Source organism: Triticum urartu, chromosome 1A (assembly GCF_056163025.1).
Source record: "Triticum urartu cultivar PI428250 chromosome 1A, HENAU_Tu73, whole genome shotgun sequence".
In the NCBI taxonomy this organism is placed as follows: domain Eukaryota; kingdom Viridiplantae; phylum Streptophyta; class Magnoliopsida; order Poales; family Poaceae; genus Triticum; species Triticum urartu.
In genome coordinates this window covers 11,983,319-12,011,185 of record NC_141873.1, presented here as the reverse complement: position 1 = coordinate 12,011,185, position 27,867 = coordinate 11,983,319, and the positions used below count along the sequence as shown (strand labels likewise).

Below are 27,867 nucleotides of genomic sequence, written 5' to 3'. Positions count from 1 at the left end.
GACCTTGTAACTACACACGTACAACCACCCGGCAGGGTGTTGTATTCTCTATATATGCACACAACATCTTCTTCCTTCTCCGAAGAGTTAGTAGAACAAAGACTTCATCCATCCATCCAAACTATCCCATCTTCCCCAACAACTTGTACACTTCTCCATGCCATGTCTCCTCTCATCTACACATTACTCGGGCTTCTCCTCCTCTCGTACACAGCTCCTCGGTGCTCCTCTGCAGGCGACACTCTCACGGCAGGTCAAACTTTCGCGGCTGTTGGTGCCGGTGCCGGCAAGCTCGTCTCAAGAAATGGCAAGTACGTGCTCGGCTTCTTCCAACCAGCTACAATGATTGCAAGCACCATGAGTAGTAGTAAGTCCCACGACAACTGGTACTTTGGCATATGGTTCAATAAGATTCCAGTTTTTACTACTGTGTGGGTTGCTAATAGGGAGGAGCCCATCTCCCATCCCAATATCAACTCCACACAGCTCAGGATCTCAAGTGACAGCAATCTTGTCATCATCGTAGACCATGTTGATGCCGGCACTGAATCCCTTGTCTGGTCCACTCACATCGTTAATAGGACACAAACCACCACCACCACTACAGCCCTTGTTCTCCTGAACAATGGAAACCTTGTCCTCCTACCCACAAACACTAGCCAAGAGATGCCGTCATGGCAGAGTTTCGACCACCCAACAGATGTTGTGCTTCCTGGCGCCAAGCTTGGCTGGAACAAGCTCACCGGCTTGAGTAACACGATCATCTCAAAGAAGAGTCTCATTAATCCTGGTCTTGGCTCATACAGTGTTGGACTAGAAGGTGCCACGGGGATGGTCCTCAAGCGTCGCAACAACCCCTCTGTAGTGTATTGGCAATTTGTGTCCTCTACAACGTCAACATTGGTACCAATAATCCGGTCACTGGTAGATTTGGATCCTCGGATTAAAGGTCTGGTTAACCCAACATATGTTGATAACAACCGAGAGGAGTACTACATGTACACTTCACCGGATGAATCACCACCTTTATTTGTCTCACTGGACACCTCTGGTCAAATAAAAATGATGTTTTGGTCTCAAACCAAACAGACTTGGGAAACCATAGGTGCCAACCCTGATGGTCGTTGCATGACGCCTGCTACATGTGGACCTTTTGCAGTCTGCACCAACAATGCACATATATTATGTGAGTGTATGAAGGGCTTCTCTCAGAAGTCACCACAGGATTGGGAGTTTAATGATAGAACAGGTGGGTGCATCAGAAATACACCATTACAGTACTGCAGCACTAGTGAGAAAAACATGACAAGTTCAACAGACATGTTCCACCCAATTGCTCAAGCTACATTGCCCTACAAGCCCCAACTAATATCCCTTGCTTCAACTCAAACAAAATGCGAAGAAGCTTGTCTTAGCTCTTGCTCTTGCACTGCTTATTCCTTTAACAATGACAAATGCTCTGTCTGGTATGGGGAATTACTTAGTGTAAATATGAATGATGGCATTGATTTTACAGCTGAAGATGTTCTTTACATTCGCCTTGCTGCCAAAGATTTAAGTTTCAGAAAAAATAAAAGAAAACCGCATGTGGGAGTTATTACTGCGGGAGCCATTACTGGTCTTGGGTTACTAATGATCATGGTGTTGTTATTGATTTGGATGAAGAAATTCAAATGGTGTTGTCTGCCTTTATACGGCAATCAAGTTAGTGGTGGAGGGATTATGGCCTTTAGATTCACGGATTTAGTCCGTGCTACGAAAAACTTCTCGGAAAAGCTAGGAGGTGGTGGTTTTGGTTCTGTATACAAGGGGGTATTAAATGACTCAACTAGTATAGCAGTGAAAAGGCTTGATGGTGCATGTCAAGGAGAGAAGCAATTCAGGGCCGAGGTGAGCTCAGTTGGACTGATCCAACATATCAACATAGTCAAATTGATTGGTTTCTGCAGCGAAGGTGATAAAAGGTTACTTGTATATGAACACATGTCAAATGGGTCTCTGGATGACCATCTGTTTAAGAAGAGCAATGCTAATGGTGATATGCTGAACTGGAACACTAGATTTCAAATAACCCTTGGAATTGCTAGAGGATTGTCCTACTTGCATCAGAGTTGTCGCCAATGCATCATACACTGTGATATTAAGCCAGAAAATATACTTTTGGATGCATCATTTGTTCCTAAAGTTGCAGACTTTGGGTTGGCGGCATTAGTCGGACGGGATTTTAGCCGAATTCTAACCACATTCAGAGGAACTGTTGGTTATCTTGCTCCGGAGTGGCTTAGCGGGAATGCTATTACGCCAAAAGTTGATGTTTATAGCTTCGGCATGGTACTTCTGGAAATCATATCAGGGGCTAGGAATTCATCTGGAACATACAACACTAGGAACGACCACTCTGCTAAATTTTTCCCCGTGCAAGCTATCTACAAGCTTCATGGGGGTGATGTGCAGAGTTTGGTGGATCCAAATTTGCATGGTGACTTCAATTTAGAAGAGGTTGAAAGGGTTTGCAAGGTTGCATGTTGGTGTATCCAAGATAATGAATTTGATCGACCGACGATGGGTGAAATGGTACGAGTTCTCGAGGGTCTACAGGAGATTGGCATGCCCCCGATGCCAAGACAACTTGCGGCTATGACGGAACAATATGGTGCAACCTCTTCAATATACATAGTAAACAGTCACAGTCAATGTGACTAATTGTCGTTTCTGCAAATTATAAAGTGTTATTGTGGAGTAGAGGGAACAAAAGAAGGCAAAGCTTGGAGTTCCTAATTCTTTCTTATTTATTGCCAATTTTGGTGTGCAAGCGCTTGTAGAAAAGTATATTGCATGTTGAATTGAATATGTGTATGCTTTCTTGATGGATGGTTTTATCCCTTAAATCCTTGAGTTGGAAATGTCAATGTATATATGTATGTCACTTCTAGTTCTTCATCAATAATGGTGTGTAATTGATCGTCTCTCTGAGTTTGAGAGGATGTCTAGTGTTGAGCTTTTGAGCCAAATGTAATCCTTCAGACTATTTTTTTTTATGAGGAGCTGAAGGATCAAGATGATTGACTACGGAGAGTAAGCAATTGTAAATTTACTTCTTCCTTTTGCACTTTAGGCATTCCAAATAAATAAGTTCTCCTGAGTGCAACTATGGTGGGTACAACCTATATGCAGATATGAAGGTCAAGGGATCAAATAAAATACAAAAGTGACAAACCTTGGATAAGAATTAACCGAGGCATGTAGAGACAGAGATGTATCCACTTCCTTGGAGAGAAGCTCGCTAGTCACTGTGAGAGAGGTGTGGGCACCACCAGGGTTTACCAACGCCACCAAGACTCGCCTTCTTCTCCTTGAGCCTCTCACACAAAGTAGGAGCTCAGCCGCTAGTTCAGACTAAACTTTATTGTACGGAAAGGGGGGAAATGGAGATGACCCAGAGGTGGCTTCCGGACCTTAGTAGACTCGGAAGCCTATGTTACGGATGTTACTTATTCTTAAGTTCCGATGGAAATCATGTTGGGCCCCCAAGCGCAAGGGTGTTAGCGAGAAGTAAGTATCCCTCAATTGAGAATATCCCTCGGTTGAGAATCAAAGTATCAACCTGCGGAGTTCTCTAACGAGTCAATGGTCAGCGCTACACTCAACTAAGAAACTTTACTTGGTCCCCAACACTTCTTGAGCTCTTGCATAATTGTACTATACATGGTTTTCTCCTTCATAAACTCCGCCACATCTAAAAATTATTTCGGCCTCCACCACTGGTGCTTGTTAATGATAGCAAGGTTGACCGTTTATTGAGGCATAACAAGAAAAGAAATCTCTTTGGGTCCAAGCAAATACTCTGATAGATGTCTTTGTTGAACCATAGTGTAAAATCTCTTATCATGAGCATCCTTTTGATTGACACATTGGCCATTTGGAACCTTAAGTCTTGGCATGTGGTCTTCCCAATGCTCATTTGTAGTCCAGTTTTGTAACTTACCCCCCCCCCCCCCCTTCCCCAATGTCTTTGAGGGATTACATTTGGCAAGTACTTCTGGAAATGTCGTTAAGCGATGGTCCCTTGGTTAATTTGTTGTTGCTTTTGGAAAAGTTTTGGCCTTCCAACATCCTCAAGCACAACATGCTCTTCCTCAACCACGAACCCTTCATCTATCAGTCTATCTCATGCTCATCATCATGTGCAGTGCCACAGCCTCACATGCTCTTCTCCTTTAACTCTCACAAAAGTATCTTCCCCATCAAACGGGTTGCCAAGCATAGATTTTCGAACTATGCTATACACACGACAAGATTCGGACGACTCATAGATGATGCTTAAAATCTAGCCGGACATGCATGCATACATCGAATACTGGCCGCTGGATTTTGATGTCGTCCATTCATCGGGCACTAGAATCGTGCATGAAGCAGTTTCGTAGATTTTCTCTTGTATCTACCTACCGGTATGACAAAAATGGTAGTTGCTAATCTCGAGGTGACTCGAAGGGAGAGATATCCATGATGTCCGCTCCCGGGAGCTCCTCGGCATTTTTCGGGCAGAAACGGATCCATCCATATATATCCAATATCCATTATTATGCATATATAAGTTGCAATATCGAGTACATTCATTCATTAGCTCCGTGAAGCTCCACAACATCAGGGGCATAATTAATCAGTGGTCAGTTTAATTACCACCGATATACGTACTGGTACTTATCATTACACTGCGGTGGTTACCGTACTAATCACTCCATTGGTACATACGTGCTCATCTCACATCATATCACATCTCATCATCATGGCTTAATTTTGGAGGCTTTGATTGAACCGTTGGATGGAAGACGCTCTAATGGAGGTAGCCGACGGGCCGCTGGCGGCAGGCGGTGAGCGGCGTGCCGCAAAGGCACTTGTTGTGGAGGTAGCTGTAGCGGTCGAACCTGGACATGTTGCCGCCGGTGGGCACGGCGCCGCACAGCCTGTTGAAGCTCACGTTGAACTGCTGGAGGCCAGCCAGCGTCACCACCTGCGCCGGGATGGAGCCGCGGATGGCGTTGTGGCTGAGGTCGGCGTAGGTGAGCTGCTCCGGGAACTCCACGGCGGAGAGGTCAAAGTTGAGGGCGTTGCGGGACACGTCGAGGTGCTGGATGACCTTCTCTGCGCCGAAGAGGCTGGTGGCGTCGCCGGAGAGGGCGTTGCGGGAGAGGTCGACGTAGGAGAAGTTGACAGCGGCGAACTCAGTCGGGATGGCGCCGGAGAGGTTGTTGTGGGAGAGCTGGAGGTAGGCGCCGTCGGGGGACTTGGACAAGAGGAGCGACGGGATGGTGCCGGAGAGGCTGTTGCGGCGGAGGTTGATACTAGAGAGGCTGATGAGGTTGGCGAGGGACGGTGGGATGGCGCCGGTGAGGGAGTTGTAGGAGAGGTCGAGGAGGGTGAGTGCGGTGAGCGCGCTGAGGAAGGAGGGCACCGGGCCGGACACACCCGTGTAGGAGATTGTGAGCTCCGAGAGGTTGGAAAGCGTGGCGAGGGAGTCCGGGATGACACCGGAGATGGCCGGGAGGTGGTGGAGGGTGAGGGTCTCAAGGAAGGTGAGGTTGCCGATGGCGTCCGGGATGGCGCCGGACATGTTGGAGTCCTGGTAGACACGGAGGCCGACGACGCGGCCCGTGTCGGCATCACAGTCGACGTCATACCAGTCGCAGCAGGCGGAGTCGGGCGTCCAAGACGCGAAGTGGTAGGGGCTGCCCATGGCGATGTCGATGGCAACCAAGGCGGCATGGTCATCGTCGTGGCACTGGTCCGCCACCGCCATCGAAACAAGGAGGAATGAGAGCAGGAGGATAGGGGAGGCGCCGGCCATCTTCCTCTATCAAAGTGGTGGAGCTCCTTCTGTGTGGGTGTGTGGGTGTCACTGGGCTTACTGAGCTGCTCCTTGATGAGTGAGGCTGCATGGTGCCGGGCAGTCTACTTATAGTGTGGTAAAAGTGCTAGTTTGGAGGGGGTGCACTAACACCGAGCCAGTGGGTTCAATAAACATTTGCACAAAGTGCAGCCTAATGGGCAACAGAAATGCATGCCTTGGCAGCGACAATCACTCACCTGGCCCAGATATTTTCAAGATACATATACGTTAGTCTCTTTTTACCGACATCGCGGGTAGAAATTAGGACATGGATTATGGGCAGGCATCATCAGGCATTATCACTACACCATGCATACATATCAACAACGAAGTGGATGATCATGATGATGATGATGCAATGGCCTTTCAGTTGATGTATGGACAGGCAGCAGCAAAATGCGATTGGTCGCCCCGATTCGTTCAAGAGTTGTTTAGATATGTTTCATCTTACGCGTTTTGACTTGATCCGGCTGTTGTTAATGGGGTAGTGTTGCAATGCAAAATTCCAGTCTCATACCACTATATACCAGTAAAATTTGTTTAGTGTTATGTTCCACTGTCCATATATTCGTTTCTATCTCTCAGCTCAGCAATTACAACCGCCATTTACAGTGTTGCCGCTAAATAACTATTCCTGCAAGTTACATCCCATTTTCAAGTGATCTGGGAGAAAAAGAAAACGAAACCGGGTTCCTCAACATTTTCCAGGATAAGAGTGTGCCAGACAGCCCCTAGGGCGATCGCATACACATGGCACACTGTTGACAGCCCCGGGTGAATGAATTAACAGCGCCATCAAAAGCAGCCGATGATGTTGCAACGTTTTTAGAGCATTTCGAAGGAGCTGTAGCAAGATCATGTACCTTGAACTGCAAGGGCGGTACGCGTGACCTCTCTCAGTTGTTCATGGCAAAGGAATGTCTGTACGAGTTTTGCTGCTCAATCTTCGCTATCTACTGACAAGCCAGCTTTGTTTGAATATAGCATCTTTCCTGAAGTTACGGCCTCGTCCTGAAACAGAATCGCCTTGGTTTCGGTAGCACTGCAGGCAACCATGACAACAAATCAGATCTAGTGAAACTTCCATGCAGAAGAATAAATAGGCAGCTAAACAACAAAGTTGTTGGACTTGTTACCCTGTAGCAAACAACCGAGTCGTCTGGGTACATGACGAATAGCTTGGTGCCAAGCCGAGCTCGACATGAATCACAGATACTCTCATCAGTTAGCTGCACATGCCTTGACCTCTCCTCCAGTCTTGTCAATCGTGCATCAACGTTCGTCGCGCGTGATAAATTATGCACTATCTAATGATAGACAGAGAAAGAGAAAAGAAATTAAAATATATGGATATTGCAAGCCAGACCTCCTGTGAGTTCAACATATAGAAGCAAGCCTGTTTCACAATGTTTACCTGCCCTTGGCGATGATGGTGCACCCGAGCTCTTAGCATTCGCAATATTGTATCTGAAGCTAGCTGGAGAGGCATATCTGAGGATAATCTCTGGGAAAAATTTGTCTTCAGATTTCAGAATTCTTATTATATCCTAATAATAGTTGTGCATAACAGGATCGCCCACAGTAATATAAGAAAATAGTACCTCCAATACTTGTATGGGATCCAAAGATTTCCCGTGATTATGAAGAAGTCGGACAGCTGCTGTAAACATCGGTTCTCTCCCATTTTTCGGGTCCAAATACAAATCCAAAAGCCTGAGTTCAAAGCAAGATGGACATAACATTAACCGAGGAACAAAGATAATCCCATTGATAATGATATAAGAAAATATACCAAGAGTACGAGCCAGTCAACAAAGAATTACTAGTCAAACAATAACATACTGAATATAAGCATCGTCTCGACCAATCTCTGCACAGTACTGCTCAGCAGCTTCACTATCCTCCAGCTTCCTTCATCACAGACCAACAAATAACAGTCAGAACAGCTGCACTGGAAATGATAAAGACATGCAAGTCCAGCTAAACAGAATACCACTGCTGTTGCAACTTACTCCCTCCGATCCATATTAATTGTCGCTGATTTAGTACAACTTTGTACTCCCCGTCCCAAAATAAGTGTCTTAACCTTGGTACAGCTTTGCACTAAAGTTAGTACAAAGTTGAGACACTTATTTTGGGACAGAGGAAGTATTAAATCAGCGACAATTAATACGGATTGGAGGGAGTACAAGTTACAACAAACCAATAATAGTAAGTGCAGGATAACATCTTACAGTGCTAGTATCTGAAGTACAATGTTCTCTTGGCCCATCTTCCTATACAAAATGGCCTGACAAAAGAAAAACGAATGCCTTAGTATCTGAACTTAAACACAGTTGTGGACAAATAAAGTGATGAACATGTAACCACATTAAGGGGAAGGTGAAATTTTGTCACAAGACCTTTTCCAGCCATAGCTCAGATTCTGCTATCACATCAAGCACTTCTTCTGGATCATACAAGTCCGAAGCTTGCAAAAATAATTGCAATCTTTCCCTCAATGAATAAATGAACTGTAGGTCTGAGTCGATTTCTTTATCATTTCTCTCTCCGGAATTGGACTCCATATGAAATGCTTCCATGGCAGATTTCGACAGCAATAATGCATATGACGTGTGATAGTGAGGGTCCTCACAACCCTGATCCTCAATCAACCACTGCAAATATCTGCATAACTTAGCCAGTTAGATTTTCATGATAGTAGATGGATCTGAGTATCGAATATGTCAAATGAAGGTGATAGCGCAGGATATGACATGGACAACATTATATGATGAACATGTGCACAGAAAAACGCTGTTTGACTAAGAATTAACAAATGTAAGATGCATACCAAACACTACTCAGAGGTCCCATTATGTTAGAATCTTGATAGAGGATATAAATAAAAGACCAGTGGCACTTAATCATTATTGCAGAACAATATCTACTCAAATTATCCGGCATTGGAGATATAATATTCCTAAGCAGTCATGTCAAGGTTCAAGTTACTGTACATGTTGAATTCCAACGACAATGAGTAATTAGTTAGGCTGTTATTAGACCATTACTGAAGTTCGTATAAGTGTGTAATAAGCAAACTAGCTGCACAGAATGTATCAACAATTACAACTTTTATGTTCACATAGACATCGGGGTTCATAATGGAATCTTGAGAGGTTTTAGTTGTTGAAGATTTCATGAACACATCATACCTTTGGTGAATCCCAACCTTTTCTGAATCAAGGGCAGCAATAACCTTTTCTGCAGAGTACCACCCAACCAAAACAAATGTTAACAAAGTTCATTACATGTCAAAGTTATTTTGACAGTCCTAACTAGTTAAACACGACATTTCATGGACACAATCAGTTGTAACCACAGGATTAAAAAAATCAGTTTTCAGGAGAGGAATAAAAAAGAACATCCTTGTACACTTGTACTGCACCATACTCTGACATGCTCACAAGTAAAAACTGGAGGATGTGTTGAACTGCCATGCCAGTAAAGGTACTAATAAAGTGAATTGTTTGAAACAAATTAATTACCAGAAGAAAGTTGTTTTTCCCTCATCTCAGATGTTAAAATCGCAGTTGCAAGGTCTTGATCAATGTCTGCAACCTGCATGAAATTACTGAATAATATTCACAAGATAATGAAACAGCTCACTATAAGATCAGGTGCTCAGCATGAAGCACATACCCATCCAAGATGTTCCAAGACAAGGTCCTGGTCAGATGTTGCTTGAAGTATCTTGGAGGCTTCGATAGCAGCAATTTCCTCACCGGATTTTTTATCAGCCGAAGTTTCCTGGGAGTCCGTTCCAGGCAGAATAGGACGGTCCTTCCACAGACCTGTGCTGTAATTCCTTGCTAAGATACGCCATATAGCAACAGCTTGGGAGCACATTCCCTTACTGCCATATAAGAAAGCAAGCGCCCGCAGATGTCCAGAGTTGTCCAACAGTGATTCCAGTTCATCCTGCACTACCCATAATTTTGACGATAAATGCACCTTTTTATATGTGACGAAAACCTAAGAAGAACAAATCTACAGCATACTATATTCCATCTACAAATCCAGACTAAATATTGATTTCAGTAACATATACTCCCTCCATCCCATATTGTAAGACACTTTTTGACACTACACTAGTGTTAAAAAACGTCTTATATTATGGGACGGAGGGAGTATTATATGATAGCTATAAACTCATGATTCTACAAAGCAGGGTTATGGTTATAAAGGAAATACACATACCACAACACAGCTATTTTGAGATGATGCAAGCTTCTCCATGTCATCAACAAGATCAAGTGCTCTATAAAGGTACATCAGAAGAGTATCGACTCCTTCCATCTCTGCAGGAGACAAGCTCTTCTCTCGCGAAACACAAAGGTACCTAGTTTCATTTAGCATTTAGACATTGGTCACTACATGCAGCTTTATTGCAGTTCAATGAATAAAAATACCAGGGATAAACCAGACCTGATAATATTTCTGATAGCTAGTTCCAATAGATCAGCTCTAGTTGGAGGATTTGAAAGGAAATCTTCATCCACAACTGTGTCCACACCTGCCTTTTTGAGAAACAATGCTCGCTGAAGTGTTACCAGTCCATCGTCAATAACTTCTTCAAGAGGCTTGGGGGGAGGATGCAAGCCCCAATAACGTTTTCTTGGCACCTAAATTTTGCAAATAAATTTGTTTAAAACTATCCCATCTAGAAACGGCAAGTAAATCCTCGTAAAAAAGATTAGTTGAAGATAAAATCAGGCTGTGGAACCCTGTAGGCATTAACAGCTTAACTAAAAGCTACTGACTACAAAGCAGCCAGCCAAGCACGGTGGAGAAAACCAAAACTCATTTCACAGTTCCCCAAATTGGTTCACGAAATATAAATATGTTGATAAAAGTTGCAAGAGATCCTAGCTACAAAAGCTTTATGCACGAATTTTGTGGAACACTGAAGAAACTGTTTGAGTCTAATTAATTGAATCATAATAAAATCTTAAAAAGTTTATAATCATAAAGTTTTGTCATACACAAGAATAAGTTAAAAACAAATGAAGTGGGGTCTTGCAGATACTCCATACAATAATTTCAAAATGAACAATGGAGGAAGATGACATTACCAGATCTGACCAACGATTAGGATCCCGCATGATGAATGGAAATATTTCTGCTGGTTGCATAGTCTCTGACAGCAAGAAATGATTAACAGCATCCTCAAAGCGCAAGTCAAAGAATAATAAGAATCCAAGTTGTGCATGCACAAAGGAAATCATATCATTCGAGATTTCACCATCAGATTCAAACTCTTCCAGCAAAGAAATAGCCTCTGTATAACTCTTTATTCGTAACAACGCCTTGATCTGTTCCACTGCAGATACTTTACGGTAACAGAAAACCTGGACAAGTCATTTATCAATTAGTTGTAGCATCACTACAGCTGAGCAGATGATTGCTAGACTACACTCTTAAACTCATTTGGAATCAGTGGAAAACAGTTAGTGCAAATTTCCTGCTCCACTTTTCTGTCTTGTTTTTTCACTGAAAACTGATATGGGAAAAGTAGGAAATAATTAGCACTAGTTGGCTAGTACAGTAACAGATGGCAACCAACTGACAATGTGGAGCAGAATTTTGTCAAGGTGATGTCAGTCATGATGGTCATAACCAATTACGGTAGCCAGAACTAGAAAGTAACAAACGTCTAACATCCAGATAACTCAGGATGGCGCAAAAAGTTCAAATGGTGAGTAGCTTAGCTTGGCATGTCTCAGACTCATTTGTGCACTAGTAACTAGTTTTTTACAGCAACCAACAACAACACTGACCAGGGAGCTGCCTGCATATTTCTAAAAGAGAAGGAAAATTCTGTTTGCTCATAAACTTACTGGAGGCTACAAAACTAGTGTAAGTTGTTGCTGTTCTACACACAATTAGTTCCAATTCATGACCATTTCAAGTTAAATCTTCTTCCTGTCTTCCAGGCCCATCTAAGCATGTCCACTCAATAACTCTGCAACTACTTGGCATCTCTCCCTAAGATTAACAAAATGGCATTAATTTTCACAGTATGCAGCGCAAAGCTACTCATAGAAGGCAACATCGTGTATTTACAAATTTGGGGACAAGTTCCATTGATGGCAGAGTCAACAACATACCTACTTTACCTTATAAGCCGTAGCAACCACAACAACCTCCCCGCCGCTTCCATCACCATCGCTCACCACAGTCAGAACACCCGTGCCTCTCCTCGCGATCGGAACGGTCTGCAAGTGCACCCCATTCCTCCTCCTGTACACATCCACCTTGGACTCTGCGGCGACCACCACATACGGGAACACCTCGACGATGCAATCCGGCCTGCTGTTGAACACAAAGCTGCTTCCGACGGGGTGCCCGGACCGGTCGACGACCACCCCGACATTGTCCACCAGCAGCATCGCCTCCTGGCCGCCCGACAGCGGCCTGATCCTCGGCGCCCCCGCCGACTCCGGGAGCGTGAATATGTCCACGCGCTGGCCCGTGCCGCCGCCGCTCGAGGAGAAGAGCGAGTACCCCGACGCGGTGCCGGCGAAGACCGAGTCCTCGCCGACCCAGGCGAGCGCACTGATCCCCTCGACCCCCGCGGCGATCTCCCGCGTCTGCACCTCCAGCTCGTCCGCCTCGCGCAGGGCGAGGTCGAGGACCAGCAGCCTCTTCCCGACCGCGACGGCCAGGGAGCAGGACGAGGGGGAGGCGGGCGGGGAGGAGGCGACGGCGGCGACGCCGCGGAGGGAGCCGAGGCGGCGGACGGGGCGCGCGAGGAGCGGGTCGGCGAGGAGGAGCATGCCGTCGGCGAGCACGAGGACGCGGGCGACGGAGGGGAGCGGGAGGATGGCAGAGACGGGGCGGGTGGCGCCGATGGGGAGCAGGCGGAGGAACTCGGGGGAGGAGGGGGTCGCCAGGGAGAAGAGGAGGAGCTTCCCGCCCCCCGTGCCGAGGTAGAGGAGGCTCGGCGCGGAGAGGGCCGCGGAGCGGACCGTGAGGGGCGTCGAGGCCGGGAGGGAGGCCAGCGCCGCCGGGTCCAGCGTCGCGAAGGGCTCCAGGGCCGCGCGGGAGGGCGCCGGCTGGGATCCCATGGCCGATCCGGTGGGGGGTGGGTGGGCGGGGTGGGGAGCTAGGGTTTGGGGGAGGCGGACGCCATTGACGGCGGGGCTGGAGTGGAGGCGAAGGTGGAAGACGACTGGAAGATAGACTAGTTGGTGCGACGGCAACTCCAATTCTTTCTCAACTGATGAAAAAAAAACTAGGATTAACTTAACAAAACCAGCAAATTTTTAGAGGAAAATGAAAAATACTTCCTGCGTCCCATAATATACGACATTTCTTATATTATGGACTGAGGGAGTAATACATACAGAACATTTGCCCCTTAGCAGTAGAGAATGAATACTCGTGCCTGGTCAATTTGGGGAACTAGAGAAAGGGGGGAAAGGAAGTTGAGATGATGGGATTTGGTTATTGAAGGAGGGAGGTCAAGATGATGTTCGAACTATGTGGTATGGGTCGGCAACGACCCTAGTCGAATTATTTGGGGCTTTCGGGGTTATTTCAATTGTTTATTAAATAAGGATTGGCATTCGTTCGTTCAATGACAACAAAGTTGTAGCTATTTCCGTGTACATAAAAGGTAGAAGATTAGATGAGAAATGACTTGTATGCCAATTGCAAATATCTCATATCGTGAGATTGACCAAGTGGGGAGAGGAGATCAGTGACCTGACAGCGGCTGAGAGAGGTTGCGTGGGTGGGAGAAGAGAGGGTGCTGTCTGGCAGGGGTAAAATAAAGAGATAGACTGGGATATGATTTTTACTACCGTGGAGTGGATCGGAAGATTAAGATCGGAGAGGTGGAGTTGTCCCAGCAACTGTTAAATTCAACTCCTTAAGAAGCCTTCTAACATATATATATATATATATATATATATATATATATATATATATATATATATATATATATATATATATATATATATTTGTGTGTGTGTGTGTGTGTGTGTTTTAGACTTTGGTTTCTCGTCTTGCCCAATGGCAACTAGCCTCAGTGTGGTACCTTAAGCCCTCCCTACACCACATGTTCGGTGCCCTTCCCCCCATCTCTCGCGGCCACGGTGCATGGGCGATGAGTGAGAGGGAATTCAAACTTGTGTCATATGTTTTCTTCCCAATAAACCAAAAAAACATAAGCCAATTCTCATCTTTGCTACACCCATGGTTGTTGGTGCAAAGATCACTTGAGTTGACTTGTGAATGGATCTGATGCCCTCTTCAAGGGCTTCCTCTGTATGGTAGAAGTGGAGGTTGGCTGACACTACATCTGAATTCCTATGTTTCAACTTGAGCATCTCATGCTTCCATGGAGAAAAGAAAGAGAAGAATGGGGGTAATAGGCTTTGGATCTTGAGTTGTGGTCCGCCGAAGTGCCTTCTCATGTGTTGGAATTGGCATTGTCCTTGACACTTGTTTTAGGAGCACATTAGGTGTGGCACTAGCTAGGGAGCTATGGCGTCTGCTTCTGCTCTCATCCTCATCATGAGGGCTAGGCCTCGATGGTAGATAGACGGTCTGTCTCGCTCCCCTGCAGGATCTTCTGGCCGAAGGGTTACAGCTCGGAGCTCTGACATCGAGGCAAGTGCGATGCCACCTCCTTTTCTTCCTCCGAGCATGAATGCCAAAAGGGAGGCAGATTTCCTTCAGGGTGGGTGTCTCCTTCTAATTCCGAAGATCCCCCATCCCAAGGATATGAAGGATTTTAGACCGATTAGCCTATGCAATGTCATGTATAAAATCATTTCCAAACGTCTGGTACATAGAGTTTGGCCGCTCCTGACGGATCTTATTTCGAAAAATCAAAGTGTTTTTATCCCTATACGTTTACTCTCTGATAATTATATCACATCGTTTGAGTCTATCCATCATATACAGTCTATGAGGAATTATGCCACAACACTCTGTGTGTACAAATTGGATCTCTCAAAATCCTATGATGATGTTGACTAGGAGTTTTTGGAGAAGGCCTTGCTCAAATGGGGCTTTTCTCAGGCATGGATGTCCAAGATTATGGTGTGTGTCTCCTCAGTAAAATACTTTGTGAAGTTCAATGGGAGAATTCTTGAATCTTTCACTCCTTCACGTGGTCTACGCCAAGGTGATCCATTATCTCCTTTTTTATTCCTTTTTTTGTTGATGCTTTATCCGCGTTGATCAACAAAACAATGACGGAGGATGGTCTTCAAGGAGTCGGTGTCTGTAGAAGAGCGCACCGTTATTTTGCATCTCTTTTTTGCGAATGATTCTTTCTTATTCTTCCACGCTTCTGAGCAGCAGGTGGTGTTGGTAAAGGGCATGTTGAACACTTATGCTTCATTGACGGGTCAGATCATAAGCCCTTCCAAGTGTTCCATCATTTCCTCTGATAATTCTTTGCCAATGGTATCTGAGTAAGTAAAAAAAAATATTGAGGTGACACAACAGATTTTTGAGCCCAAGTATTTGGGGATTCCTGTTCCGAAGGAGAGAAGGTATAAAGGGATATTTGAAACGGTGCAAACAACATTAAGTAGAAGACTTGTTGACTAGAGTGAGAAATGCATGTCTTCAGGTAGCAAAGAGTGGTTAATTAAAGCAGTGGCTAAAGCCATCCCCACAAATGCGATGAGCACTACTCGTCCTGCTGACATTGGTTTGTGATGATCTCACAAGGCGTATGTGACAGTATTGGTGGGGAGTGAGAAAATGAAAACGTAAGATGTCATGGTTGAGTTGGAATAAGATGGTGCTTCCTTAAGGTAAAGACGGTTACTTGATAACTCTGTCATTTTATGTGCCCGCTTGCTGTGGACAAAATATTGTCCCAATGGTAACCAATACAACCTGATTCCAGGAAGGCTTTATGTATTGACCTTAACATGGGTTGGTTTGGATCATTTGGCACATAAACAATTGCTTACAGAGATTAATTAGATCATTGATGTCCAATAGGGAGGTCTACTCGTCTTAAGATCCGACGGGAAGAGAATGAAGTGGCAGATCGTGTCGCAAACTATAGTCGCATAGCCCCTGTCCTTCATGTATTGAGGAACTTGTGCCTCTCGATTATAACTCTATACTTGATGAATAAATCTCGTTATTGCCCTGCGGAAGAAAAAAAAGGTGCACTTGAACCCCACCAGCGGCCATCACATCGTCGGCTTGTACACAAGGGCGGCACACATGCACAAATCGTCGAGCGGCCTAGCTAGGTGTAGCCGGCCGTGCACGTCTACGTACACCTCATGCGGCTCGTGATTGATCGTGAGAGTTGGCACGGTCGGGACTCGGGACCAGGACGGAGGAGTGAGCAAGTTGGCAAGTAGATCGATCGATCGGATTAGAAAGAGGGTCGTCCATCACGCTACCTATGTGGCACTTACTAACCAAACAGAGATGCTAAAAAAACTAACCAAACATACTAGAATGTGCTAGCTGGTACTCCCTTTATAAAGAAATATAAAAACGTTTTGATCACTACTAACGCTCTTATATTTTTTTACGAAAGGAGTACATGGTACAAGTTGATGAGAATCAACTCCATTTGTGGTGGAGTGGATGAAGTCTAGACCAAACCATTGGAATAATCCAATTTTTGCCGCGCATAGAGGGCAGACGACAGAGAGAGGAATCTGGGCCGGGTGTGCCATGTGGCTAGTACTTACTAGAGTCACGTACTAGTTCAAATCCTAGCTATATAAACGCCCCATGACACCATCTCACTCACTCATCCACACAAGCAATGGCGGAACTATGTGGTGGGCTAGGGGGCAGTGCCCCCCCCCCCCCCCCAAGACCTGGAGAGATCCATGAAGAATTTTTTTTAAGGGCTTGGATTAGGAAAAAGGTAGTGTTTGCCTCCCCCTAGCTCTTCTGCTTTTGCGTTTCGCCATCCCAGTGGTTTCTGTTTAGCTCCACCACCTCACAGAAGCATACCCTCCATCTTCTTTCTTATCTTGCGTAAAAAGGGACCAAGAGAAACTAGCTGTGCCTCCATTTTGTCATGTAGGTCCGGGCAGCCACAAGTGGAGACACTTACGACAGAGGCCAGGTACATCACTTTCATGGCGGTGTTCACCGCTTCAGTGGGTGGCCAGTACGGCCAACGCAGTGCTGGATGGGCACCCTGTTCTACGGCCACAGGACCTGCAGCGCGCCCCCGTGATTTGGTTGCACGTCCACCAAACAAACCAGGCGGGCGACATCCAGGTCAAGCTCGCATTTAGATGTGAAAACCTATATGTACTTGGCAGGCTTCTGGAACCGCGTTGGTGGGTGGTTCGCCTTCGCGGGATCTGGGCCGGGGTGCTCCATGTGGCCGGTAGTTAGTAGAGTCACATACTAGTTTCAATCATGGCTATACAAAACCCCCATGGAACCACCTCACTCACTAAACCACACAAGCAGCGACGGAGCTATGTGGTAGGTGGGGGGGGGGGCGGTGCCCCCCCCCCCCCCCCCGCCCTCGAGATGGACACCCTGTCCTCCAGCCAGAGGATCTGCAGCGCGCCTCGGCGTTTTGGTTTACAACTTACGAACCAGGCGCGCAAGGTCCGGGTCAAGCTCGCATTTCGATGTGATAGGTGCTTCGCCCTCATGCATGGGCCAGGAGGCCACCTTGCCTGGCAGCTCGACTCTTTGGAAAGGGTATTACCCACAAAGGTCAGCCTCAACATCACCCTGGCATTCACGCACACCAACACCCTGGCCAACTTTAGGCCTATATGCGGAAGATACAAGCCTCTGAGGCCGCAAAGGCTATATCTCGCTTATAGCGAGTCTACCTTCATTATGCCTGAAGCATCTGCAGTTGCGAGCAAGTCCATTCGCGCATACGTAAAAGAAATAGACAAGAGAAAAAGGGGTGTAGCAATACTAGCCACTATACCACCATCCGATTCGTGTCAACTTAGTAGGTCGCGACATTGCTAAAGAAAAAGAACCGATTTTTCCAGCTTTTTTCTTCTTTTTTTCATCGGTTTTTCTTTGTTTCTTTCTATGTTTTTGCTAGGTTTTTTCTTTCTTTTTTGGTTTTTCACTTGCTTTTTCTTCTTTTTTCTTCGGGTTGTTTGTTTTTCCTTTTTTAATTGCTTTTCTTTTGTTTTCTCTCGGTTTTTCATTGTTTTCTATACAAATTTTGGTATATATCTAATATATTTTTCTAATACACGTTTAATATTTTTAAATACAAGACTAACATTTATTGAATACGTGGTCAACATTTTTTCTATGCACATTTTTCATATGCTTGATTAATACTTTCCAAATAATAGATTAACATTTTTTTAATACATGAACAACATTTTTTCTATAAATATTTTACATTTTTTGCAAATCCTTGATTAACATTTTTAAAATACAATTTTAACATTTATTGGATACATGGTCAACAGTTTTTCTATACACATTTAACATTTTTTCAACTGCTTGGTTAACACTATCCAAATGCTAGATTGACATTCTTTTAATACATGGTCAACATTTTTGAAATATAAGTTTAACATTTTCTGAATACAACTTCAACATTTTTTACACTTTTAACATTTTTCAAATGCTTGATCGACATTTTTCAAATACAAGTTTAGCATTTTTTAATAAACGGTCAACATTTTCTAATCACATTTAACATTTTTTTTCAAATGTCTGATTAATATTTTTCTCAAATATTTGTTTAAAAAAAATTCAAATGCTAGGATTGCCATTTCTTTAAATACAAGATCAACTTTTTAAACACATATTATATATTTTTTGTACACATGAGAAATATTTTCTCTACGTACATTTAACATTTTTAAAATGCTTGGTTAACATTTTTGAAATGTTTCATCTAAAGTGTTTTAGTTAATATATTTATTTAGGATACTTGGAAGTATAAATGAAAACTAAATAAAAACACTTGCTTTTTATTTTGGAAATATTGAAGTGTTTTTCTCTTACTTTTTTTCTTTTCCTTCTTTTTTCTTCATTTCCCTTCGGTTTTGTTTGTTTTATTCTCATATTTCATTCCTTTTATTTTGTTTTCTCTTGCATTTTCATTACTTTTCGATACACATTTTTGGTATATATCTAATACATGTTTATTATTTATAAATATACGATTAACATTTATTGAATATACACTTAACATTTTTCAGATGCTTCATTAACATTTTCTAAATACCAGATTAAAAATTTGATACATGGTCAACATTTTTTCTATACACATTTACATGTTTTTCCAAATCCTTGATTAAATATTTTCAAATACAAGTTTAACATTTACTGAATACATCGTCAACATTTTTTCTATGCACATTTAAAAAATTCAAATGCTTGATTAACATTTTCCACGTACAAGATTAACATTTTTTAATACATGGTCAACATTTTTTCCATACACATTTAGCATTTTTCGAATGTTTGATTAACATTTTTCAAATAAAAATTAAACATTTTTTAATACATGGTCAACATTTTCTTATAAACATTTAATATTTTCAAATGTTTGATTAACATTTTTCACACACAAGTATAACATTTTTTAATTCATGGTCAACATTATTCTATACACACTGAACATTTAAATGTAAGCGCCGAGTAAGCGCGGGACTTAGAGGCAGAAACTGAGGTGCACCAGTGCGGGCACCTTACATATAAGGCTGCGACGGGTTGTCGCGGCCGATTGTAACAGAGTGTGGCTAATAAGGTTGCTCCGTGAGCTCGTTAGGTTGGCTAAATTTTCTTTGTCTTTTGATTGGGTTGTTGTGTTTCCCACTGAAATCGTACCTCTCCTAATAAATGATGTAAAAGCATCTCTATCAGATCCCGCAAACGCGCGGCCCGCAAAAGGCGCAGAAGAGCTCCTGCAAATTGTTTTTACGACGCGGCGAGCGCTTCGACCGAACAGATCCCGCAAATGCATCCCGCAAATGTTTTGTGGGACGCGTTTGTGGGATCTGTTCGGCCGAAACGCTTGCCGCACCGTAATTTTTTTTCATAAAACATCAAACAAATTGCATATTTCATAATATCCATCAAATGAAAACTAAAATATGTTCAACATACGAATATATAAATAGTAATCCCCAAAGCTGTGAAGGTCCACCATCTTCGGATGGGAGGGCCTTCGCAGTTTCCCCCCTTTGAAGGAGGCAAATTTTGTGACCGCCGGGTCTGGCAACACCCACTGTGTGCCAGCTTCCGGAAGCCGGATCGCGGCACCTTGGCAACGGCGGGAAACCGAGGAGTCCACAAAATCTTTGAGGCAATCTTTTGGGCTTCGCGCGGGCGCCACATGGCGTCTGGGAGCCGGAGGGGTCTGACAGGCCACGCGCGTGACGGGACAGGGCGACGCGCTGGGGCCCGCGGCCGTGCGCCCTCGGCCCATGCGTGCGGATTTATTGCGGCGTTCGCAAGTCGGTTGCCATTCTCGAGGCAGTTATTGCGCACGTACGTGCGCAGTTATTGCGGGGAAGTGGGAAAGGCGAGCGCAAACGATCCCACTCCCCCACGTTTTGAACCGTGGCTTATAAATTGGGGTGAGGAGGGGGCGGCGGAAATCATTCTCGCTCGCGCCCCTGCCTTGGTCTTCCTTCCTCTACTTATTGCGACCGCCGCGCACCGCGACGCCCGTTGCCTCGAGCAAAGCTTTGTAGCCACCTTCTTCTTCCTTCTCTAGCATCTTTGTCGATGGCGCTGCCGTCAGGCTCGTGGATGGGCTCGACCGTCACCCTCGACGACATCGCTTACCTCCGCACCACTAGGTGCCTACCGGGGCGATGGAGGTTGCCGCGCGCCTTCCGCGGGGCGAGCGGGAGCCGCGGCTCGAGGGCACGGAGTGCATCGTCTTCTTCCCGCACTTCAAGCGCGGGTTCGGGCTTCCCGCGAACGGCTTCTTCCGCGATTTCCTGGAGTTCTTCGGGCTCCAGCCCCATCATCTGGGCGCCGGCGCCATCGTGCAGCTGTCGGGCTTCGCCACCCTCTGCGAGGGGTACCTAGGGGTCGAGCCTTCGATTGACCTCTGGGTGCGCTTCTTCTCCCTGAAGCAGCAGGGGCCGAGGGCCGGGGAGATGTCTGAGTGTGGCGCCGCCGTCATCTCCAAGCGGTCGGGCATTGACTGCCCGAAGATGCCGCTGGAGGATTCTGCCAAGAAGTGGCAGAATTCTTTCTTATATGTCCGCAACCTCGGGGCGGACCGCATCAACTTGCTGCCCTTCATCAACTCGCCGCTGAGGGAGAAGCAGAACTGGGGGTACTACCCCAAGCATCCGTCACAGGAGGTGCTCAACCTTTGCGAGCGGGTGTCGGTGGTGAAGGAGCGGGAGGGGCTCACCGGCACCGCCTTCATCGTCCGCTGAGTGCTGCCGCTGCAGCAGCGCAGTCTCCTCATCGGTCAGATGACCGGCCTTCAGGACCCCAACCGCATGGCGAACTTGCGGCTGGCGGCGGACCAAGTCGCGCGCCGGGTCAACGACATCTCCAAGGCCAACCTGCGGGATGACTGGCAGTTCGGGAAACCCCCGTACAGCCGCGTGAACCCGGCACCGATGGTGAGTCCTTGGTCTCCGTATTTTGCTGCTGCTCATCTTCTTATTCGCCCCGACGCGACGCAGGAGGTGCTTCTGAACGCCATCCGACATCCTTACGACCGGGAGCGGGCGCAAGTGGTGCGCGTCGCCTCGGAGGAGCCCGAGGCCCACGGCGGAGAGGAGGAGGCGATTGCCGACGCGGGGGCAGGGCGCCGAGCCGGTAAGTCTTGGGTTTTCTTCTTGAGTTGCCGGTCGGGTTACGGCATTGGGGGTGCTGACGTGAGTCGTTGATGTAGCGGCGCCGGGTGGAGGAGGCAGCGGCGCGGCTGTAGCCGGGTCGTCTCGGGGGGCGCCGGTGGCGAGGCGGCTGCATGGGCTGCACGGGAAGGACAACATCGCACCGCGAGCTCCGATCGCAAAGCGCATGGCGGACCCGGCCGGGGTGGCGGAGCCGCCCACCAAGAGGAGGCGCGCCACACCGCAGGAGAGGGCGGCGAGGCCCGCCGTTCCGGTGGTGCCGAGGTGAGTTTATTTTTGGCTTGAACCGAGTTGCCGAGCGGCTCTGCCTGGCCTGTATTTAGTTCGTATTGGGTTTCAGGTCGCCGATCTCGCTGGCGCTGGCGGCGGCGGATGCGGTATCCATCAAGGACGCCACGTTCCAGAGGAGCCGGTCCGGCACCGTCGACCGGGACAAGGAGGAGGAGGAGCGGGCGGATCTGGATCTCGGTCTGGACCCGGCCAATGCCGAGGGCCTGGCCTGGCAGGACCAGAACCGGGCCGAGGTGGAGCTGGAGGCGGCGTCGACCCAGGCCTGGGTTAGCGCCGCGCCGATGTGGGCGCGAGCCAGTGAGGAGCCGGTGTGGCCAGAGATGCCGGTGGGAACGGTGGCGGTGGCGACGGTCTTCGTGTCGTCGTTGGAGGGGGAGCACGGCCAAGGCGGCCGTGCAGATGTGATGGACCTCAACCAGGAGGTCGTGGTCGTTGGGGACGACATCCCGCCGTGGACCGACATGGTCGAACGGGCGGGGACCGATGGAGGCAGCGGCGACGCCGTCTTGGGGGAGGCATCGCGGACGGTGCCGAAGGGGGCGGCTCAGATGCCGATGAGCGAGGCGCCGCCGGTGGTGGAGCCGCAGGCCACTCCGGCCACCGGGCCGATGTCGGAGCCGGAGAGGGCGCCGGAGAAGGCGTCGGAGTGGGAGCCGGCCTCAGGGGAGGCAGCCAGCGGGGGGCACGCCCTGGTGCCCCGGCGCGGGGGTCGCCAGGTTGCCGGGTTGCAAGCGTCGCGGAGCGGGACCAGCGAGGTCTTCTTTGGGCCCTTGACCCAGGAGGAGGCGGCGATGGCCGCCGTGACCCGGCGCCTACGAGGGCGGATGGACCGGATCCAGGCCTTCGCCCAGGGCGAGGTGGAGGCGATGTAGGAGCTGGAGCGCGCCGTGTTTGTAAGTTTTCCGTTGCATTCTGCCTTTTCTTTTTCAACTCATTAAACTAATACAAAAGCCTGCCAACAGTCCTGATTTGAATGTGCTTGACCTTGGGTTTTTCAACTCATTACAATCTATGGCAAATTGTCTAAGTCCTAGAACACCACAATATCTTATTAAGGGTGTGTTTGAGGTATTTGATGGTTGTGCGGTTTATAAGTTGAACAGAATTATCCTAACTCTATAGGCTTGCATGATTGAAGTCTTGAACCATGGAGGGGGCAATGGGTATAAAATGTCATATGTGAACAAAAAATGCTTGAGAATCTTGGGCTGCTACCTCCAACATTTTCATGCCCTCGAGAAGTTTATGTAATGCCCTACAAAATCTAGGTCTAATGGAGGAAGTTCACTAATGGAAGAAGAAAGTGTAGCCAGAAGCTTGTGATGCTTGTTGCTTGTGGGAGAGGCCTATGATGTTCATTGCTTGTGGGACATGCTTGTGATGAGGCTATGGTGCTTGTGGGAGAGGCTTATGATGAGGCTAAGATGCATGTTATGTTGCATCCTTGTGATTATTTGTGTGGAGTATGTTGCAGTATGTGCAACACCTTGTTGTGATGCATCCTTGTGATCATGAGTGTGTTGCAGTATGTTAGAGTATATGTTTGCAAAGTTTTTGAAATTTCTATTTTTTTCTAAAGTCTCTTTTGAAATTACTCCAAGTTTCTGAATTTTCTCTGATTTATGAATACTCTGGTTTTCTTAGGAGGAGAGGAGAAGAGAGGAGTGGAATAGGAGAGGAGTACAATCGGAAAACTAAAGGAAATGTTTTGCTTTAAATTTTAATTAACTAAAAAGGTTTCCATTTAATTTTAATTAATTGAAAAGGTTTCATTTAGTTTTAGTTAAAGGAAAAGTTTTGATTAGTTTTAATTATCTGAAAAGGTCTCATGTAGTTTTAATTAATTAAAAAGTTTCATTTAGTTTTAATTAACTAAAAAAGTTCTAGTTAATTAAAATTAAAGGAAAAGTTTCAATTAATTAAAATTAAAGGAAAAGTTTAAGTTAATTAAAATTCTGTAAAAAGGTTTAATTTAGTCTTAATTAACTAAAAAGTTCCATTTAGTTTTCATTAATTGAAAAGGTTTGAGTTAAATAAATTTAAAGGAAGAATTTTAGTTAATTAAAATTAAAGGAAAAACTTCAATTAATTAAAATTATCTAAAAAGGCTTCATTTGGTTTAAATTAACTGAATAGTTTCATTTAGTTTTAATTACCTGCAAATGTTTTAGTTAACTAAAATTAAAGGAAAATTTCAATTATTTGAATTCATCTAGAGCACTACTGCGGAGAAGAGAAGAGAAGAGCAACAAGAGCACTACTACAGAGAAGAGACTAATTTTCTGACTACAAGCAAATCAGCTTGCAAACTTAACTGCTTATATTGCAATTTCAATAAATTACTCTACTGAGCATTGGAAGAAAACAACAACAATATTCCTACACCAAATTACTCAAGCCTTACTAAATAGCAGCAAGCAAGTCCTACACTGAACAACAATAAGCAAACAACAAGTCCTTCATTAAATGAATTTACTCCAGAGCAAGAAGAAAGAAGAAGAGATCAAGAAGAAAGAAGGTCCTATATAGTGTAACCGGAAAGTTTAGTTAATGAATTGAAACATAACATCAACAACATGTCCTATGAAACTTAACATCAGCAATAGCCCTATATTGAAACTATTCCTAGAACTACTCCTACTATCTGTAATCAATTGAAATTTACAATAATTTACTCCTTGCACTGAATTAACTGAAATTTAATCACAGGAAAAGGTTTCATTTACTCCTTGCACTGAATAACTGAAATTTAATCAAAAAGATGTTTCATTTACTACTTGCACTGAATTAACTAAGATTTGCAGTAATTTGTAGTAATTAACTAAAAAGGTTTGAGTTCACTGGAATTTTAATAACTGAAATTCAAGCACTACTTGAAGCCTTGCAAGATGAGAAGAGTACTGCATTGGTAACCTATTCCTTGCAAGCTCAACTACTACTACTACTACTACTGCTCAACAACTAATCATCGGAAAAGAGAAGAGAAGCACTAGGGGAAAAGACAAGAGAACCTAACTCAACAAATACTACTGCTACTGCAATCTGTTGCCGTCTTCAAGCTCAATCTGATCCGAGGAACAACTCCAAGCTCAATCTGTTGCTACTGCAAGCAAACAACAAGTCTACTGAAGCTACTCCAAAACTATCAGTAACAAAATTAACTGTAGCTCCATTTTAAGCTACTCAAGTTACTCCATTAACAGTACTCCTAACAAAGCACTACTCCTAACAGAGCACTACTCCTAACTTGCCTATTGCTACTTGCTACCTCTTGAGCGCTGCGTTGGTTTTCCCTTGAAAGGAAAGGGTGATGCAGTAAAGTAGCATAAGTATTTCCCTCAGTTTTTGAGAACCAAGGTATAATCCAGTAGGAGACCACGCACAAGTCCCGCGCACCTACACAAACAACACTACAAGAAATATGTCAACTTGTGACCATCATTATTGGTCCCTGAAAGGTCATTGTTTTTCATTTGTGACCTTTTTGTGACCAAAAATAGAAGGTCAAAAGCTAGCGGTCATAAACTGAAATTAACGACCTTCTTCATGATATGTAAAAGGTCGTTGGTTCTTTGACCAAAATTTTGGTCACTAGCAGCCTCCCCAGGCCACGTAGGATCCAGCTTGGCAAGCTGACGTGGATAAGAATCAACCCGGCCCAATTGGGTGTCTATATGGGCCGAGCCCATTAATTCAGCCTTTTTAATATATATTTTTCTGTTAATTTTCGCTAGCTACATGGGCCTGGCCCAACAATTTGGCGTTTTTATTTCATGGGGCATGGCCTTTTCTAGAACTATTTCGTTATTGGGCCTAAGCCTTTTTGTTTTCTTGGCCTTCACCTTTTCACAATTATTATTTTGAGTAGTTTTCTTCAATTTTTCCCGAATTGTTTGATTTGTGGCCTTTTAGGGCCCAAATAGTATTTGTTTCGTTTCCGACATATCAACAATAAAGTATCAGCAATAAATAATCAATATTTCGATCAGCAGAGCCCCAATCACACAAATTTTCACAAATGACAACCAAAATGAGTACATTATATATATTACAGTCATGCCATAGTCCACATCATCCAGGAATTTAGAACATCTACAAAAGTGTGCTGCTATGAAGCATAGAACAACCATTCAGGAAACGATCATTATCCTGCAATATCCTCCAACAAATACAACAGCTACAAAGATGAAGTGTTCCCTTTTTCCAGGTACAGCCTAGAGCTCCTGCAAAAGACAGTAAATGATCATTATCCTGCAATATCCTCCAACATACAACAGCTAGGAAAAGAATTGAACATAATAATAAACAAATACACAAGCAGCTAGGAGTGGATCCTGAAGCATGAGGGCACAGATAACAGTAGCAACCATGACTAAATATTAGCAAATATTATATTGGTGGAAAAATTGAAATACCAGCAAGCTCTAAGAAGACTCCAAGAACTTGATGGCTCACAATACAATCATGTTTTTGACAGCAAATACTACTAGAATTAAGGCACAAAACATATTCTAAGCAGTGGAAATATCATGGCAGTAACAATTAACAGTAGCAGCTAGCAGAACATCAACCAAACACAACAAAGTTAGCTACTGATGTTCACCAAATTTAAAATTTTGTTTGTCTAGTTAACAAAAGTACAAAACCATACTTAGGAACTCGGAGCAAGAAAAGGCACATGTTGCCTAGGAGCTACCACAAATGATACTGATCAAGGACAAAAACAAGTTGGTATGATGTCATTCATTCATTCATTCTCATCACAATCATATGTTGAATTCATTAAAGGTTACAGATTAATTTATTGACATAGCATTGGAAAATCACAAGAATGGTATATGAACCAAAGTGTCCAGATAACACATGGAGGTCACCATCACATAGCAAAGGAAGAGTGGGACAGACCAAGGACTTACCCTCTGGACAAAGACTTCGTGCTTCCTCTTCCTCGGTGGACAAATCAAAGACTTCACTTCCTCTTCCTCGTGCACCAACAGGAAGACCATCTCAAACACCTTGGTGCCAACAACCTGCAAAACAGCACAACCATCCACACATTAAGTACCGACTTCTGATAAGTGGGTCCCTTGACATAACTCACATAAGGCAATAAGAAACTATACTCATGTATGAACAAAAATAGGCAGAACCAAAACCAGCTCAGCCCAGCACAAGAAACTAAACTCCAGCTTCTACTCAATTCCTCATCATTTCTAATATGTGACACCATGACATGTATGCAATCACGGGATAATTATATCCAACTTGTAGCCTAACGCCTACGCAACAAGCAAAAGCATCGAGTCGAAGCAACCTGAACCAGCCCGAGCACATATAACTAAACTTGGAGCATGGAAATGGCATATCCAATTCAAGCAGCCATCAAACAGCCCGAGCACATATAATTTTGGTTCATCATTAAATCATCCTGTGGCTATACAACATACTGACATCAATCACAGATATCTATTCCAGATTGAATCTTGACAAAAGTTTTGTTAGGCTATTTGTAGCCTGCCAAAACGTCATATATTTTGGAGCAAAGGTAGTAGTTGCAACTTGCAGCCCGACTAGCAATTACACAGTGCACACCCATAAGAATACAAGATTTGCCTTTGGAAAATGGCAGCCATCAGGTAGGCTAAACGTCGCGGCAACATGACACAATGCACCAAGCTACAGTCACTATTAAGCTATACAGCCAGCAATCATGGCACATAAATTATACAAGAAAGCATCATAATCCTGTGTTTGTCAGGTAACAACAAACTAGAGTAATGAAGCAGAAGGAAACAGCATAATGCTAGGTTGTGTCAGGTAATAGAAATCTGGAGCAAGGTAGCAGAATTTGACATGGAGAGTTGC

The 27,867-nt window shown here is 44.9% G+C and overlaps 3 protein-coding genes across 4 annotated transcripts; 1 reads left to right on the top strand and 2 right to left on the bottom strand.

Moving 5' to 3' along the window:
• The first annotated feature begins 54 nt into the window (after positions 1-54).
• On the top strand, positions 55-2,909 carry LOC125527979 (G-type lectin S-receptor-like serine/threonine-protein kinase At2g19130). Its single transcript, XM_048692494.2, has one exon. It carries the CDS (start codon positions 55-57, stop codon positions 2,701-2,703), a length of 2,649 nt encoding a protein of 882 aa, XP_048548451.2. The 3' UTR covers positions 2,704-2,909.
• A 1,653-nt stretch (positions 2,910-4,562) lies between these two features.
• LOC125527978 (polygalacturonase inhibitor) lies at positions 4,563-5,942 on the bottom strand. Its single transcript, XM_048692493.2, has one exon. The coding sequence runs from the start codon at positions 5,843-5,845 to the stop codon at positions 4,835-4,837; it is 1,011 nt and encodes a 336-aa protein (XP_048548450.2). The 5' UTR covers positions 5,846-5,942; the 3' UTR covers positions 4,563-4,834.
• Positions 5,943-6,390: 448 nt separating this feature from the next.
• LOC125527976 (Vacuolar sorting protein 39) lies at positions 6,391-13,103 on the bottom strand. 2 transcript variants are annotated; one of them, XM_048692492.2, is made up of 14 exons: positions 12,046-13,087; positions 11,002-11,277; positions 10,355-10,551; positions 10,127-10,268; positions 9,569-9,847; positions 9,415-9,487; positions 9,082-9,130; positions 8,290-8,554; positions 8,122-8,177; positions 7,730-7,798; positions 7,489-7,600; positions 7,302-7,391; positions 7,024-7,194; positions 6,391-6,929 (listed from the first exon to the last, which is right to left on the bottom strand). In XM_048692492.2, the coding sequence occupies exons 1-14, from the start codon at positions 12,994-12,996 to the stop codon at positions 6,837-6,839; spliced, it is 2,823 nt and encodes a 940-aa protein (XP_048548449.2). In that variant the 5' UTR covers positions 12,997-13,087; the 3' UTR covers positions 6,391-6,836. The 2 variants fall into 2 exon arrangements, 1 of the variants encoding a protein (XP_048548449.2); XR_015616500.1 differs by lacking the exon at positions 6,391-6,929 and having other exon boundaries at positions 7,730-7,794; positions 12,046-13,103.
• Positions 13,104-27,867: the final 14,764 nt, after the last annotated feature.